Here is an 18,020-nt window from a genome sequence, read left to right on the forward strand (position 1 = left end):
GAGGTGCAGGCTCCTTGACCCCCTCCCCACCCCAGGACTCTGTCCAGCAGAGATTCTCTAGGACTGTGGCTGTTCCAGGCTACATTCCCTGTCCCCACCACCCTAGCCCATGGGCTCTGGGCACACTCCTCTGTGTTCCTGGGACACACACCTCCTTATCTATGTCATTGGCTTTTAATGATCAGGGCCATCTGTGCACACACCCCTTGCCTGTTCACCATACTCTATATGCCCTAATGGCAGGGGCTTCTGTGTTTCTCTAGGCCACACAGCAGCCAGTGGGCTGCACAAGATAGCAGGTGCCCAAAGGAGGATGGACTGAAGAGAAAACTGCACTGGGACTTGCTAGCTTACACAAATTCATCAAAAGAGAAAAGGACATGGCCTGAGGGATCAAACAATAAAGGGCAGAGCTGTACCCACCCAGGTGGTGGGAACTACATGGGAGCCACGATGCCTAGGGCTTAAAGCATATGAAGGTAAAAGGGGGGTGGAAAGACTTTTAGAGAAAGGCAGTTTGTTTTGTTTGTTTCTCCAGAATATTCTGGAAGCTTTCCCATACTATATATTTGACCCAAGGAGGGGGAAAAATATAAAACATCATGGAAATGCATAACAGAAAAATTCTGTAAAGCTGGAGCATACAGAGTCCTCCCGGATTTATCACTACCCCCTTCTATTAGGCCTCCTAAATCTCTCTCCAGTTCCGAGCTTCCTGGCCACAACCCCTGCCACAGCTGCAGTTCATATCCTCATCACTTGTTTACTGGACTCAACAGCTCTGCCTGGAGCCCTTGGTTGCCTAAGCCACTCATGCCTTACAGCTGGGTGCTTTTACTTTGGCTCTGGAACAGCTCCTAGCTGTCTGCAAACAAAGCCCAGCTTCCTCTCCCTGACCATGCCACAGCTCTTTTTTTCTAGTTCCACCTTCTGCTTCTGTAGGACTCACACCACAGTCCAAAACCCTGGCAGTGTCTTGAATGCAGTGTGCGAACACTGAGCTCTGGGCCTGATCCGCACAGGCTGTTCTTGCAGCTTAGAATGCTTGTGCACCCCCTTTCTCCCCAACCATGTGTCCTGAAATCCCACTGCATCTAGAGGTGCGGCATTTCCCTGCAGCACTGGCAGCCTATGTATCCTTCTAAATTCCTCAAAGTGAAAAGAGAGGCACTGGATTCTCTGCCAGAGCTCCACCCAATCCTTTCACCTTCCTCTCTCTCCTACCAGACAACTGCCCCTCAGGGACTCCTTTATCTCAATATCCTCAATGCCTAGCACCATGCCTCACACACAGAAGGGCATTGGGTGAATATTTATTAGATTATTAGTGTAATATATTTTCATTGCATGAAAATATATCTATATAATGCAACTCAGACTGGTGCCCAACACTGGGCCTGCTATAGAAACAGCACCCAATACCTCCTCCATGAATAGATGACCATCTAGGAAGGAGTATGTATTCTATCTCATTGGAAAAGTGTGGTTTCCTTCTGCTAATGACTTTTAGGTTTTTAAAGACAACTATAGTCTAATGTCCTACATTTATGATTTGTATTGGCTTTGATATTTTGTTTCAAGAAATGAAATACATTTTCCTCACAGGAAGAGTTTTAACACAAACAAGATTTGTTGTGAAAGGCAGAAAATACCTTGAAATCCCAAATAGTCATGGCTCCATCGATGCCAGTAGTGCAAAACTTGCGACAATCTTGCTTGTCCACTTCATAAATAGATACTTGACTGAAAAAAGGCAAAAATAAGAGATTGTAGGATATGTGGTAGAACTGAGCCACAGCCCTCATAATAGTGTAAAGGCATTTTAAGGAAACTGTCTATTAACTCCTGAATACCAAGTTTCTATTAATATTAGGCTGTAGCAATCTGACTTAGAAAATACACATATGGCTTTTGGCTTGGAAGAGGCGTAGGTGCACGCCTCCGCTGTGCCACTGAAGTTTGATCCCAATGAAATCAAAGTTGTATACATGAGGCAAGGAAGTTGGTGCCACATCTGTCCTGGCCCCAACATCACCCCCCTGGGCGTGTCTCCAAAAAAGGCTAGTGATGACATCATCAAAGCAACCAGTGATTAGAAGGCTCTAAAGATTACAGTGAAACTGACCATTTGGAACAGACAGGTCCAGGTTGAGGTGGTGCCTTCTGACTGTGCCCTGATCATCAAAACCTTCAAAGAACCACCACAGGACAGAAAGAGGCAAAAAAAAAAACACCCATTAAGCGCAATAGAAACCGCTACTGATGAGACTGTTAACACTGCCTGACAGATGCGGCACCAATCTTTAGCCAGAGAACTCTGTGGAACCATTACAGAGATCCTGGGGACTGCCCAGGCTGTGGGCTGGAATGCTGATGGTTGCCACCCTCATGACATCACAGATGATATCAACATGTTGCAGTGGAATGCCCGGCTAGTTAAGAACTACAAAGGAAAATATTTAAAGATCATTTGACAACCAGTGGGGGAAAAAGAAAGGAAATACACAAGTGCATTTTATTGCCAGGTACCCAGAAAAGACTGAAATGAGGGTAAAGTTAGGAACCTGCATTAATTAGTGACATGGAGAAAAGACATTCCAGAGCATGCAAACTGCCCAGGAGCAGGGTCGGGGCAGGACCACAGCCATAACTGAAATGGAAACCAATTAAAAAAAATTGTAGAGGCAGGATGAACTACAACCAAAATCCAATTGGTGTCAAACAGAAACTCCCAAATCACTCTCCAGCAGTCAGGGCAAATAAGCCAACAGTTCTCCTTACATCTGAAATTAATCATCATAAATGTTAGCAACAGTCAGACAAGCCGTAAAATTCCAACCAGGCAAAGCAGAAGAACAGATAAATGAAACAATTTGTCTCAGCCTAGTTATCTGAAAGACTTTCAAGAAAATCAGTTCTATAGCTCAGACAATTATTTCTTTTTCTCCTCTTAAACGCCTAGAACATTCCCTCTAGGAAGGGATGGCAAAGGGCACATACCATCTGTTTCTGTACAACCTGTGAGGTTAAGAATGGATTTTACAATTTTAAATGACTGGAAAAAATATTATTTCATGACATGTGAATATTATGTGAAATTCAAATTTCAGGTCCATAGCGTTTTACTGAAATACAGCCATGCTCATTTATTTACACATTGTCCATAACAGCCTTTGTACCACACTGAAAGAGTTGAGTAGTTATAATGGAGACTGTATAGCTCCAAAAAGCCTAAAATACTATCTGGTTCTTTACAGAAAAAGCTTGCTAACCTGCTCTAGGGCAAAGAGGACTCAGTATCTGCAAATAGAAGTAAATATGTCAATCTGCAAGGGTCTATCAGTTTATTTTTAACCTAAATGTATCAGAGTGGCAATGAGAGCTGTTTCCTTTCTGATACACAATCTGCAGAGGAGTTTAAGAAAAATTCACAAGAAAGAACTTTGAAAGTCATTTGAGAGAGAGAAGCTTGAAAGTATGAAGAAAGTTTTGCTATTTCTTCAAGCTGCTACTTTTCAGTAGGGCACAGACATTTTCAGCCTAATTTAGTTCCAGTGGTCCCTTCCACTGAACATGATGAAAAGCACAACCTGAATTGATAATTCTCTCAAAGAGAAAGTCTAGAGGTTCCCATTATTCTTCCTGCCATCATCACCACATTGAAAGTCTCTCAATATAGAGCGGGGTCTCCTGCCACGGCAGCACCCATGGCCACTCCCACCACGCAGGAGTCGGGCACCATCCCCAAGAAGTTATGTTTAAGCTGAAACTTCTGGCCAAGATGGAGGCGTAGGTGGAAACACCGTGCCCCCTCCCACAACTAAATTTAAAGACAGCGAAGTTTTAGTAACAAAAATGCAGCCAAAACAGTGAAAATTGAACTGTACGGAAATCCGACAACAACAAACCATTCAGCCAGACCGGTAAGAGGGGCGGAGTCAGTGGCAGTGCAGGGTCAGGCTGGAAAGATCGTTTGGTCAGACCGACCCAGGAGCGGAGGCAGTTGGTGGATCCCAGGCGTGGGGTGGTGAGGGGCAGACCCAGTGAGGGTTCAGGGCAGCTGGCTGACTGTGGTCACACATTTGAGCGCAGATAAACCAAGTGAAGGAGCGAACAGTAAGACAGACCGCTCAGGCTAGGGCCCCAGGGAAAAGAATTAGAGCCTCAAAGCACCAACTGGAAAGACTTTCTCAGGGTTGAGGGACCGGGAGAGGCTCCCAGGCTCACAGAGAGTTCATTGGAGAGACCCACAGGGTCCTGGAGAGTACATGGGCCCACCCACCTGGGAACCGGCACCAGAGGGGCCCAATTTGCTTGTGGGAAGGCACAGAGGGGACAGAAATCTGAGAGCAGACCAGAGCAAAGCGCCATTTTTCCCCCCATCTCTGACCCTGCGCCCACATACAGCGTCACAACCCAGCGACCAGGGTCCCCCTGCCCTGGTGAACACCTAAAGCTCTGCTCCGCAAACATAACAGGTGCAAACAGACCAAGCATTATGACTCAAGAACAGCTCAAAGCACCAGAGCCTATAATTCCAAGTGACCAAGAAATAGCCAACCTTTCAGATGCACAGTTCAAAATACTGGTGATCAGGATGCTCACAGAATTGGTTGATTTTAGCCACAAATTAGAGGAACAAATAAAGGCTAAACTAGTTGACATGAAGGGAAAATGCACAGGAAACCTATAGTGATGGAAACAAAACTGGGACTTAAATCACGGGAGTGGACCAGAAGGAAGAAAAAAATGACCAAACAGAAAATAATGAAGAAACAAGAATTCAAAAAAAATGAGAGGCTTAGGAACCTCCAGGACATCTTTAAACATTCCAACATCTGAATTTTAGGGGTGCCAGAAGGGGAAGAGAAACAGCCACGAGTGAAAAACTTATTTGAACAAATAATAAAGGAGAACTTCCCCAGTCTGGCAAAGGAAATAGAATTCCAGGCAATCCAGGAAGCTCAGAGAGTCCCAAAGAAGTTAGACCCAAGAAGGAACACACCAAGCCACATCAGAATTACATTAGCCAAGATTAAAATGAAGGAGAGAATCCTAGAAGCATCAAGAGATAAGGGGACAGTCACCTACAAAGGAGTCCCCATCAGACTGTCAGCGGATTTCTCAAAAGAGACCTTACAGGCAAGAAGGGACTGGAAAGAAGAATTCCAAGTCATGAAATCCAAAGACCTACAGCCAAGATTGCTCTATCCAGCAAAGCTTTCATTTAGAATGGAAGGACAGATAAAGTGCTTCTCAGATAAGGTCAAATTCAAGGAGTTTTTCATCACCAAGCCCTTATTATATGAAATGCTAAAGGGACTTATATAAGAAAAAGAAGATAAAAAATATGGACAGTGAAAGGACAGCAAACTCACAGTTATTAACAACCACACCTAAAACAAAAGCAAACTAAGAGGACAGCTAGATTGGGAGTGGAAACACAGAAATGAAGAACACATGGAGGGTTAGCAACAGGGGAGTGGGAGGAGGAGAAGCGGGGAGAAGGTGCAGAGAATAAGTAGCATAGAAGGTAGGTAGAAAATAGACAGTGGGGAGGGCAAGAATACTATGGGAAATACAGAACCTACAGAACTTGTGACACATGGACATGAATGAAAGGGGGGGAATGGTGGGGGAGGGGAGTGAAGGGGGGAATGAGACAACTATAATGGCATAATCAATAAAATATATTTTAAAAAAGTCTCTCAAGCCCTGGTTGGTGTAGCTCAGTGGATTGAGCGCGGGCCTGCAAACCAGACGATCGCGGTTCAATTCCCAGTCAGGGCACATGCTTGGGTTGCAGGTCAGTTTCTGGCAGGGGCCAGTTCCCTGCAGGGGATGCACGAGAAGCAACCATACATTGATGTTTCTTTCCTCTCTCCTTCCCTTCCCCTCTAAAAAGATAAATAAATAAAATATTTTAAAAAATAAAAATAAAAATAAAAAAGTCTCTCAATATAAAAGGTATAGTCAAAAAGAGACTATCTTATGGTACCATGCTGGTCTGTGAACCAAAATATCACTGGTTCAATTCCCAGTCAGGGCACATGCCTGGGTTGCAGGCCAGGTCCACAGCTGGGGGTGTATGAGAGGCAACCAATTATACATTGATGTTTCTCTCCCTCTTTTCCTCCTTTCCACTCTGTTTAAAAATACATAAATAAAATATGAATAAAAGAATATATTGCATTTCCTGAGTAGGTTTTAAAAAATTAAGCTTTTTGGACAAAACACAGTCCTACTGTCTTATATAACCACATGTCCCTGATGAAAAATAAGAAACTCTTCAACTTGTCATAATGACGCTAAGGAATTCTGTTTCGTTAATTCAAAAAATCTTCTTACTTGTATACATTACTTAAAATTCATGGTTGAAATGGTAGCTAGAATTATCTTGTCAAACAGGATGTAACTAACTTTTCTGTCATTTTCACTACCAGAGGAATGTGACATTTGAATGAAAAATTTTTACTGAATTTACTGGGGTGACACTGGTTAATAAAGTTATATAGGTTTCAAGTGTACAATTTTATAATACACTATTATATTGTATTGTATGTTCACCATCCAAAGACAAGTTTCCTTCCTTCACTATTTATCCCCCTCTGCATTCTCTTCCACCACCTCCCACTCCCCTTTCCCTCTGGCAGTTACCATGCTGCTGTCTGTGTCTATGAGGTTATTTTTTTTTAAGGTTTTATTTATTTATCTTTAGAGGGGAAGGGAAGGAGAGAGGGAGAGAAATATCAATGTATGGTTGCCTCTCATGTATCCCCTGCTGGGAAGTAGCCTGCAACCCAGGCATGTGCCCTGACTGGGAATTGAACCGAGATCCTTTGGTTCACAGGCCTGTGCTCAATCCACTGAGCTACACCAGCCAGGGCTATGGGTTTATTTTTTGTGGCTTAATCCCTTCACCTTTTTCACCCAGCCCCTCAACCCCCCTTGCTTCTTAGTCTACTCTTTGTATCTGTGAGTCTGTTTCTATTTTGTTCATTAGAGTCCTTTTATTCTCAATCAAGTTTCTGAGAAAGCAAGCTCTAGGAAGAGACTGCACTGACAGTCCACACCAGCTCACACTCCTCCAGTGGGATGCCTTGTCCTGTCTGCATCTTGAAGGACAGAATGACTGGGTGGGTGTAGTTCACTCCCTATCATGAGTTGAAAATAAAGAGCCTAAAGTTGGAAAGCTACAAACTTCTTGCTCTCATTCCTAAAGGGATGTCTGGGCATGCAGATTACAGAACTCTCATAGAGACCCAGTCAGAAAACAGGAAAAGAAGGGCATCTTGGTCACCTAAACACTTCTTTCCAGATGGCCAGGGCCCTGATTACAGGTGACATCCAGGAAATCAGATCCCAGCCCACGGGGCCCCAGGTAGCGGCTGGGTGGCACCTACGTGATGCTATTCTGGTGCAGCGTCTCCAAGGCTGTATTGCGGTCCTCGGTTGTGGCCCTCTTGTCCATGTTGCGGAAGCGTTCCATGGCAGACATGTTGCGCTGGATGCTCTGTTTTGGAATATCTAGCTTGGAGACGAAAGTCAAGCAGCCACGGTCATCGTAGTTAAAGAGCATTGGGCAGCAGTCATGGCCCTGAAACAAGATATTAATCAGTCTCTGGAGAGTACACTGCCTACCTACCAACCCCTCAGCAGAACTTTCACCACCACAGCCATCTCTTACTCCTAAAAGCTAGCTGTTTCTTCTAAGAGGCCATTCCACTTTGTGCTAGTGCTAGAGAACACATCACTCCTGTTCTGGAGAATTATATACAGTGTATTACAAGGAAAGATGAAGAGAAATACTTACAGCAGCTACGACGCTATTCTCTGAGACAAAGGACACACTCAGGAGGGGCAGGAACTCTGTTTTCAGAGTTGAGACCCTGAACACAAGAACACTTGTTAAATGGAGATAGAACAAACCATTCAGTTTCTTTATAGGAACAGAAGATGACAAAGGGCCCATTCTCATAGGAACATCAGCAGTATAAACAACTATTTATGTTTAAAAGGAGCCCCATGTCCTGGTCTTTCAGGAATCTCAGGCATGAGATGGCCCTGAGGTAACCTGCAGGAACTGAGGCCTTCTGCTTTTTTTATCTTTAGCCTATGCTTCACTCCTCTCTAACGCCCCCCAAATCACAACAAACTCGTCTACAGCTTGGACCCCGCAGGCCCTTGTTCTATCTCATCTCTGCCTCCACACCCCTTTACCACATGCTGTCTCTGCTCCTCTTACTTATCCAAAGTCTACCCCAGTCTCTGAAGCTCAGCTCTGATTTGATCACCTCCATGAAGCTTTCCTGGGCCACATCAGACTAAAATGGCTTCTCCTTTAACTGACCTCCTAAAGTTCTCACTGTCACTCATGACTGAATGCCTTATTCTACTATTTTATCCTTGCCTGTGCTCACTGTGGGTTGACAGGGCTGGGATCACAAACGGTTATGAATGGCTATTCTCTTTGCTCCACCAGGTACTGGTTAAGAAGTAGGACTACTGATGAACAAGACAAAGTCTTAGCCAGCCAGGAATGTGCATACAAGAGGTGTATGTATGTACAAACATGCAAACTTATACAAGCACTAAGTATATAATTTAGTAATCTGCTCCAGTACCCTGCCAAAAGGTTACACAGGTATGTGCAGGAAAACACACTGGTTGATAAATTAGGGTCATATAACTTCATGTAAAAGATGATGCATTTTGAAAACTAACTCTGTCTCAAGAGACAACCTCTCTACCTCATATACCACTGATATAGAAATAGGCCACAGGCAGCTGCCATAATACCTTGTCTTGAGGCCTCACTGTGGCATACCTGCCTGTTACTATATGAAATATTTACATTTGAGAAAGGGAAGAATGGAAGACTTTATCCGACTTGCAGGACCAGAAAAACCAAATATAAATCAATACAAGGATAGACAGGGGCTTGCTATAAGCATATGCTAAGAGCTTATTAGACATTATAATAAATTATATACAAATTAAATAACTATAACATGAAAGCATTATTGAACGACAAAAGGCAAATTATTGTACAGAATGTATAGCATAATTCCATTCCTGTTAAAAATCAAAAGCTGTATGAGTATATGTGTATAGAAAGCTTCTAGAAGACTATGCCATTTATAATGAGGGGGTGTTTTAAAGAAACATAAAATTTAAAAATACAATTCAATCCATTCAGAAAAAATATTTTCTCTTAAGTGTCACTTTGTTGTCACTGGGCAGCAGAGGGAGCCAGAGTCACCTGATGTGACAGGTTCTCAGTATATAGGTTAAGTCAGGAAACTTTTTTTAAAAATCCTCAACCGAGGATATGCTTATTAATTTTAGAGAGAGGGGATAGGGGAGAGAGAGAGAGACATCAATGTGAGAAGGAAATATCAGTCGGTTGCCTTCCCTATGTGCCTCGACAGAGGATTGAACCTGCAACCTGAGTATGTGCCTTGATTAACCTGCGACCTTTGGGTGTATGGGACGACGTTCTAACCAGCTGAGCCACCTAACCAGGGAAAGTCAGGAGACCTTTAAAAGTAGGTTACCTTTGGCTGTAAATGGAAAAGGCTGCATGAGGAAAGGAGATTCTTCTTCCAACATATGGTGAACAAATATGAATTGTGATGTCTAACAAGATGTCTAATGCTCTCTTTAAGGCTGAGTGGGTACCAATGAATCATCACAATTCCAGTTCTTCTAGCCTGTTATCAGAGGAACTGGCTTCATGGTTTTGGTATTACTGAATGAAGTCCTAAACTAATAGAGTGACTACACAGAGCAAGAAAGCATAATCTATTTAAGAAATCACTATCAGCATTTCCATTAAGAATTCGTTTCTGGAAGTGAGACCTAATTCTTTAAAATTTCCCCGAGGGGACAAACTAACTGTGTCTGTGACTTTAAAGGCTGCCTTGTAATTCTCGGTCAGATTTTTATGCTTGATTTTTATGCAGGTACTTATGTCCTGCATAAGTACCCAGGGAAGGGCAGCTTTAGTCCAGCTAGTGAGAGATTCTATCCCACTTCCTAACTCAAAACAAAAGGCAATACTCACTGCACACTTTTTGAGGCATCAGCAACAGATACGGTGCTGTCGTGGCTGACCCAGGCCAGGCGGCTCCCACTGGCAGAGAAGCTGACGCCATGCACCCAGCCACCAGTGCCACTGCCACCAAACTCTGACATCAGCTGACCAAAGGGCATTTTGCTGCCCCAGGGTGTACTGGCTGGCTTTTCATCCACTTCTTTAATGTATGCAGAAAACACTCTGCAGTTTAAGGGGCAGGGAGAGAATTGAAAAAGTAAATGAAAATATATGTCTATAGAAATAGGCCACAGGCAGCTGCCATAAGGTGTCCCAGAATACAAACAGCAAAATATGATGGACAAGTTCAGGTACACAAACGTCTAATGACACAGAATGGTTCCAGGCTGCCTACAGGCCAATCCAAGTTTGGTAAATCCATACTCAATCAACGTATATTCACAGAGTGCTTATGATGCATCACAGAAGTAATGAATACAAAAAGCCCTTCCCTCCAGGAGTGTACATTCTAGGGGAGGATCGTGCTGTCCTGCTCTCCCTTTCCCCTGGGAGATCTGGCTAAATGAGCACAGCATTCTTTCCTTTCTGTCTACTTCACCATCATTCTCAACACAGTAGTCCAGGAAGCCCACACAGTCAAATGGTAGGAGAAAGGAAACTAGTTGCCACTCTGCAATAAACCGATGGTATACACCCACTTAAAGGGACACCCAAAGAAAAAGCCATAGGAGGCTGAGGGAAGAGCAGGCAGGCTTTCCCTAGTGCTGTCAGGCAGAGGGCTGTGCTCACTTGGCTCTGAGGCTTACTGTCTAGCCTTTGTGGCAGCTGTAGTCTGAGATGAAGTGGTTCCTTTACAGCCTGCTCACCAGTCTCTTTCTCTAATTCCTTGAGGTGGGAAGCAAAAGGGATAAAGAACAGCTAGGAATCTATCCTTTTATTCCTGTTTGCTCTATCTACTTTGTAAAGCTTCTCTTCAAACATTTCTGAACCTAAAGATTCCCTAAATGATCCAGAATATTTCCCCCCCAAATGACAATGGCAGCAGCCATTCTGGAAGAGTCAGGGCATAAGAGAGGAAAAGGGTGCAGTGAGCTATCTGTAAGTTTGCTGACGTGACCATTTTAGAATCACTGTGCTTTATGTCAGCATCACAGTGGCTAGCACAGTCATCTGAGTCCAGGAAAGAACAGGTGGTTCTCAGCTGCAAACTTGAGAGTGTGAATTGAACTGACCCATTCCCAAAGGAGCACAAGTCAAGGCAAAGTTTATTTCTGGAAATTATTGTTAACAAAGGAATTGTAACCTATTTTCACAACCAGATTTTTAGACACAGCCAAATGACCCAGGTGGTATGTATCATTAACACTTAGCTCCGTCTTCTCAGGAAGCTAGAATGACTTGGGGTACATGACAAAAACAAAAGTTTTAGATATAAAAAAACTCTAGAGAATATTAATGTATCTTTTCTGATACACTTATTCTTTGGTAGAAGAATTAATATTTTTCCAAAAAGTGCCTTGACACTACTGAATCCCCTTCCCACAGTCAAACTGCCTCATACATTAAAAAACAAAAAACAATCCAAAACAAAAATTCTTGGGTATTCATGGATACAAATCACTAGCTAGGTTTTCTGGATATTCTCCATACTGCCTATTAAAGGAAGATGCATCCCATCTCCCAACCCACCACAGAGTCAACATGAAGCAGCATTTATTTGCTTTCCTTTTGGCTAAAGGGAAAAAAAAGCCTTGTTGATAAAGAATAACTTTTAAAAAAGCAATTACTTCTATGATCCTTAAAGCTCTTAGCCAAATGGCTGTGTTTCTTTTAGCCTCATGCTACTAACAAAAAGCTTTAACTGAAAATGAACAGCACAGTAACAGCTCAGCAGTATACTGTTCAGCTATGTTGTTAATCTTATTTTCATACTGGCATTTACAGAGTCTGCTGCCTGGATATACAATGAGAAATAACATTGTAGTTGAGGGAGCGGGAGAGAAGGAGAACACTGCTTCTGCTCCAAACCATGGATGTTTATTTTATTTTATTTTATTTTTTAAGATTTTATTTATTTATCTTTAGAGGGGAAGGAGAGAGGAAGAGAAACATCACTGTATGGTTGCCTTTCGTGCGTCCCCTGCTGGGAGTTGGCCTGCAAGGAACTGGCCTGCAACCCAGGCATGTGCCCTGACTGGGAATCGAACTGCGATCTTCTGGTTCGCAGGCCCGAGCTCAATCCACTGAGCTACGCCAGCCAGGGCTCAAACCACGGATGTTTTGCTTAAGGAAAACCTCCCTGTCCCCACTCTTGCATCTCCCTTCTACCAAACTTCCAAGTCCACTTCTATGTCAGTGATTTATGCATTTGCTTTAAGTTCCTCTTCTAGATTACAGGCTCCTTTCATATTTCTAAGTTCCTTATCGTGCTTGGTAGAGTACTTGCAAAAAAGGACCTTAAAATATCTGTTCAAAGATGAACAATGAACAGCATAAGTGTGTCTGTTCAATTCTCATGTTCCCACCTGCATTTGAAATCACATGATCCTGCTGCCAGCAAAACATTGTTGGGATGCCAGTCCAAGCTGAGGACCGTGGAGCGAATTGGCTTTTTAATGTGCTTGCTTACCCACCTACAAAAGGAGAAAATCCATTTTAGTTTATCCACAAATCAAACAATCCCCAAATGACCTACAAATATGTCAAATAAGTAAAATTTGTAGGTTTTTTACCTACAAATAGGTAAAAAAACATCAATGCACCCTGGCTGGTGTGGCTCAGTGAATTGAGTACTGGCGGGTTCACTTCTCAGTTCAGGGTACATGCCTGGATCGCGGGCCAGACCTCCAGTAGGGGGCGCATAAGAGGCAACCACACATTGATGTTTCTCTCTTCCCCGTTCCCTTCCCCCTCTTTAACAATAAATAAATAAAACAAAATGCAACACCAATGAATGGTTCTTATGTAGCTACCATGCCTCCTGCCAGAAAGAAGGTGCATTTCTAGAGGAAGTCAGGAAGAATCACAGATAGTCCCTTCCATTTTCCTGTCTTTTACATTTTGACATTCTCATCAGGGCAACCAGTTCTGAACTTTTCCAGTTACCAGGGGATCCTCTTTAGCAAGCTTATTTATGGATAAACTCTGGTACTGTTCCATGGAGTTTCATATTTTGTGAGACTTTAACCATTTTTTTAAAGAGAGGAGAGAAGGGAGGGTGGGAGAGAGGGACAGAAACATCAATGTGGGACAGAAACAATTGGTTGCCTCTCTGCACTCCCTCAGCTGGAGTTCTGGCCTACAACCCAGGCACATGCTCTGACCGGGAATCAAACCAGAGACCTTTCGGCTTACAGCACAACATTCCAAACAACTGAGCAACACTGGCCAGGGCAGAAATTATTTGAATTTTTATTATACATATTCAGTGATTTGTTACTTCATTTTAGGTTACGTTTGAATTGTAAGATAGCTTAATTTCCTTTCTAAGTTTCCAATGCTAAGTATAATAAACTTCCTGAAGCTGCAAATTAAAAAAAAAAATGTTCTGAGAGAAAACGCAACCAAGAAATCAGCAGAACCTCTTTTTGGAGGTTAATTTGTAATCCTCTAGGTCCATTTAAAGAGTTTATTTATGTCTAAAACCAGTCATTATTCTGGCATAAGTAAATCAACTTCTGCCCTTAAACTGCTGCTTAAAAATCAATCATGCCTGTTGTTCAAGAGGAGAGACTTAATATTGTACCAAATGCCCTTTCTTGAAAGCTATTTTTTTTTAAAGATTTTACTTATTTATCTTTAGAGGGGAAGGAGAGAGGGAGAGAAACATCAATGTATGGTTGCCTTTTGTGCGTCCCCTGCTGGGAGTTAGCCTGCAAGGAACTGGCATGCAACTGAGGCATGTGCCCTGACTGGGAATTGAACTGCGATCTTCTGGTTCGCAGGCCCACGCTCAATCCACTGAGCTACGCCAGCCAGGGCTTGAAAGCTATTTTTCTATAGAATCTTTTTGTTAAGAACCCATTTGAAAATTTTCATTCTGAAAAACAGAAAACTTATTTAATAATAGAAACAGGGGAGTGGGAGGAGGAGAGAGGGGTAAAAGGTACAGAGAATAAGTAGCATAGATGGTAGGTAGAAAATAGGCAGGAGGAGGGCAGGAATAGTATGGGAAATGTAAAAGCTAAAGAACTTAAGACACATGGACATGAACTAAAGGGGGGGATGTGGGTGGGAGAGGGTGTGCAGGGTAGAGGGGAATGAAGGCGGGGAAATGGGACAACTATAATAGCATAATAAATAAAATATATTAAAAATACAGTTATTTTAAATTAAAGACTCAGAAGCTGTGTTATTTATTTATTTTTTACATCCTCACCCAAGGACATTTTTTTCATTGCTGATTTTTTATAAGAAAATTTAATTTAATTTTTTTAGTTCTTTATTGTTGTTCAAATACAGTTATCTCTATTTCCCCCCACCACTTCCCCCAGCCCCAGCCATCCCCACTTTCTATTTTTTCATTGCTTTTAGAGAGAGAGGAAGAAAGGGAGAGGGGTAGGGAAGGAGGGAGGGAGAGGGAGCAGTGGGGGCAGGGAGAGAAAGAGAGAGAACGAGAGAGCGAGAGAGAGAGAGAAAAAGAAAGAGAGAGAGAGAGAGAGAGAAATATTGATTGGTTGCCTTCTTGTACATACTACAACCAGGGATGGAACCCACAACTTGGGTATGAGCCCTGACTGGGAATCAAACCTATAACCTTTTGGTCTACGGAATGACCCTCCAACTAACTGAGCTACACCAGACAGATAGAGGTAGTTTTAAAGTAGTCATATCATACCAGTAAAATATTGTTCCCTAGCTGAAAAACTCACCTGACAGCTTATTCATATGATGACACTGTGTACTACAGTAAAGCTCAATTTACCTATATTTGACACTACATTTTTTAAAGGATTTTATTTGTTTATCTTTAGAGAGGAAGGGAAGGAGAAAAGGAGAGAAATATCAATGTATGGTTGCCTCTGGTGAGTCCCCTGCTGGGAACTGGCCTGCAACCCAGGCATGTGCCCTGACTGGGAATCAAACTGCGATCGTGTGGTTCGCAGGCCCACGCTCAATCCACTGAGCTACACCAGCCAGGGCTGACACTACTTTTTAATGAATAAAAATGTAAACAATTGCTGACACTGGTTACTTAGAAGGAAAAATTGTTTCTTACCTATTTGTTATAGTGAACTTTCTAAATGATTTTTAGCAGGCAATATTTTGTTAACCTTAATTTTATATATGCTTGAAAGAAAAATGCATATCTTAAATTCATAATTCAATCTTGCTGCAAATTCAGACTTTCTGTTCAAAGAATCAAAATTTCCAAGGTTTTTACTAAGTTATAAAGTATAATACGATAATCCCTTTTCAGCAGAAGGCAAACAGCAACACTAACACAAAGAGTAATGTGCACTATTTTCAGTGCAAATCCACACTGCCAGTTTTGTACTGACAGTTCCATGTAGAAGGGTGGTAACTACCCTTTCTGAATGTATGTCAGGTAGAGTAGAGTTGTTTTCTTATTAAAGCAAGAAGGAGTAAAGTAAGTTACTTAACCGTAACACAAACCTCTGCATTTTGACTAGCTTAGCTATAAACAATTTATAAAAAAATGCACAATGGGCTGATTATATTTCCAAGATCCTGGCCAATTTTTACTTCAATAGCTTAAACAAGTAAATCATTATACAAGGCAGAGATCTGGTTAGCAAATGAACTTTAAAGAAAGGAGAACACTGTCATCTGTAAGAATCCTAGATATTTTAAGTGAATAGAGATTAAAAAATTGTGTCTCAGGATACTGAGAATCTTTCAAGTTTATAACTTATGTATCAGAGTAAGAAAACAGCAATATGGACAGTAGAGAGTCAGAAAAGTAGTAATAGCTTACAGGACAAACAATTTAGGGGATCGGAACATGGAAACCACAGCTCTCTGTGAGAAAGATGGAGACTTGACTCAAAGTGTTATATAAGAAGGAGAAATGGCCCTGGCTGGTGTAGCTCAGTGGATTGAGCACAGGCCTGTGAAATAAAGGGTCACTGGTTGGATTCCCAGTCAGGGCACATGCCTGGGTTGCAGGCCAGGTCCCCAGCTGGGGACACATGAGAGGCAACTACACATTAATGTTTCTCTCCCACTCTTCCTCCTTCCCTTCCCCTTTCTCTCTCTCTCTTAAAAAAAAAAAAAAAAAAAGGAAGGAAGGAAAAATGCTCAATTAGAGAGAATGGAAAAGTTTAGAGGAAAAAAACCTCTAGGTGAAGTAAAACTGAAGTTATCCCCTTCACCCAGTGTCTCAAAACATCACCAAGAACATAGCAGTCCAAATGTATGATTGTATAGAGAAATAAAAAAATACTCAGATGTTGCTCACCAGTCATTTTCAGACTCAAAGTAACAAACCGAAATGAGTCGTGCTCCACTTCCCACAGCAAATTTGTTCTCTAGTGGGGACCACTTGACAAAAGTTGCTGCACGATTAATTCTCAGGATCACCAGGGTTGGCTTCCAGACACCATCTTTCTGACTCCAGACATAGGCATTGCGGTCTGCTCCACAAGTGACGATGCGGTCGCTCTTGGGAGCCCAGTCGATACCTGAAAGTGAGACATGGCATCATCTGCTTTGCCTGGGTCAATGAAAACTGACATGGCACAGGCGGGTAGGCACTCGTATGGCTGGGACCATCACATCACAAGGGCAAGGATGTTTCTTTGCAAAGTTCTCTAACTTGGGATCCTTCATGAGGCTAGGCAGAACAGAACCGTTTTATAACTGCAGAGGCTGCAAAACTAATGGGTGGACATTCTTTCCACCCATTCATAGGGGACACATGAGAGGACACATATATCTAAAGATATATGGTCTGGACCTTGGTCTTCCCTCTAAGATCTTTTTCTTTTGTCTGAAAGTACCTTTATTATTCATTAACACACCTAATTCAGTAATATTAACTAAAGTCTGCTAAATGACATCCAAATAAAACAACATACAGAATAAAAATAATTTTTAGTTTTTAGAGGGACAAATATATATTGTGTTCCATTATATATTCTTCTGACGTCTCGGTCATTTAAATGAACCTAAATACATTTTCTGTATGATACAGGTTATATGAAAGAGTCCTTGGGTATCTTTGTATCTAAAACAAGGAAGAGACCTACATATATATCTAAATGTAAAGTTTATTTTTCTTTTTTGACTAGACTTTTACTTACTTGGTGCCTCTGTGAAGGATCCCAAAATCAGTCAGTTTGTAATATATCTCAAGAGTAAAAGCTGCTATGACTCAGTCATTTTACAGCTACTGATAAGGTATTTTCTATAAATATAATTTCACACTGAAGTTATATAAATATTAATAAATTCTTATTATAGATATCTCCCTAAAGATAATTAACATTCTTAACATTTATATGGGAACAGGTAAGATGAATATAAATAAAAAACTCCATTAGTCATATATCATATTGACTTAGCAGTATGAAGAATTTATTTATTCACCTACAGGAAATGCCAGCAGTTTTCTGCGCCATTGAAGAGAAAAAGACACAGAGGAGTGTGCTCTGAGTGATATGTACTTTCATTATAAATCCATTCATTACAGGACAGTTTTACAGCCCTCTTTACTGGATTTAAAAGTTTATTTTTAACTACAAAAGCAAAATCCACATTTTGTTATGAGACAATCACAATGGAACATTCGGAAAATCAATAAAGCCCTGCCCCTGTTCTTTATGTCCCATACATCCTTTCCCTAAATATTAATATTTTAACAAACATATTCTCTTGCTTTTTACAAATTAATAGTGATTATTCAATATTTCAGAACATTGATCTTATTGTAATAATTTCCCCAAACATCCCAGAGTTGAACATTTTCCTAGTTTCCAATCATTTATTAAGATAGATAAAA

General features: G+C 41.7%; 1 protein-coding gene across 1 annotated transcript in view; it reads right to left on the reverse strand.

The window, feature by feature from the left end:
* ARPC1A (actin related protein 2/3 complex subunit 1A) overlaps positions 1 to 18,020 on the reverse strand; it is a 34,020-nt gene that overhangs the window by 520 nt on the left and 15,480 nt on the right. Inside the window, exons 4-9 of the mRNA XM_037028409.1 lie at positions 16,479 to 16,701; positions 12,583 to 12,690; positions 10,067 to 10,279; positions 7,814 to 7,889; positions 7,404 to 7,597; positions 1,653 to 1,743 (exon numbers count right to left, since the gene is read on the reverse strand). Of these exons, the coding sequence (XP_036884304.1) occupies positions 1,653 to 1,743; positions 7,404 to 7,597; positions 7,814 to 7,889; positions 10,067 to 10,279; positions 12,583 to 12,690; positions 16,479 to 16,701 (905 nt within the window). The remainder of the gene's footprint in view (positions 1 to 1,652; positions 1,744 to 7,403; positions 7,598 to 7,813; positions 7,890 to 10,066; positions 10,280 to 12,582; positions 12,691 to 16,478; positions 16,702 to 18,020) is intronic.

Source organism: Sturnira hondurensis, unplaced genomic scaffold (genome assembly GCF_014824575.4).
Source record: "Sturnira hondurensis isolate 20B ecotype Veracruz unplaced genomic scaffold, ASM1482457v3 Scaffold0001509, whole genome shotgun sequence".
NCBI classification, from domain to species: Eukaryota; Metazoa; Chordata; class Mammalia; order Chiroptera; family Phyllostomidae; genus Sturnira; species Sturnira hondurensis.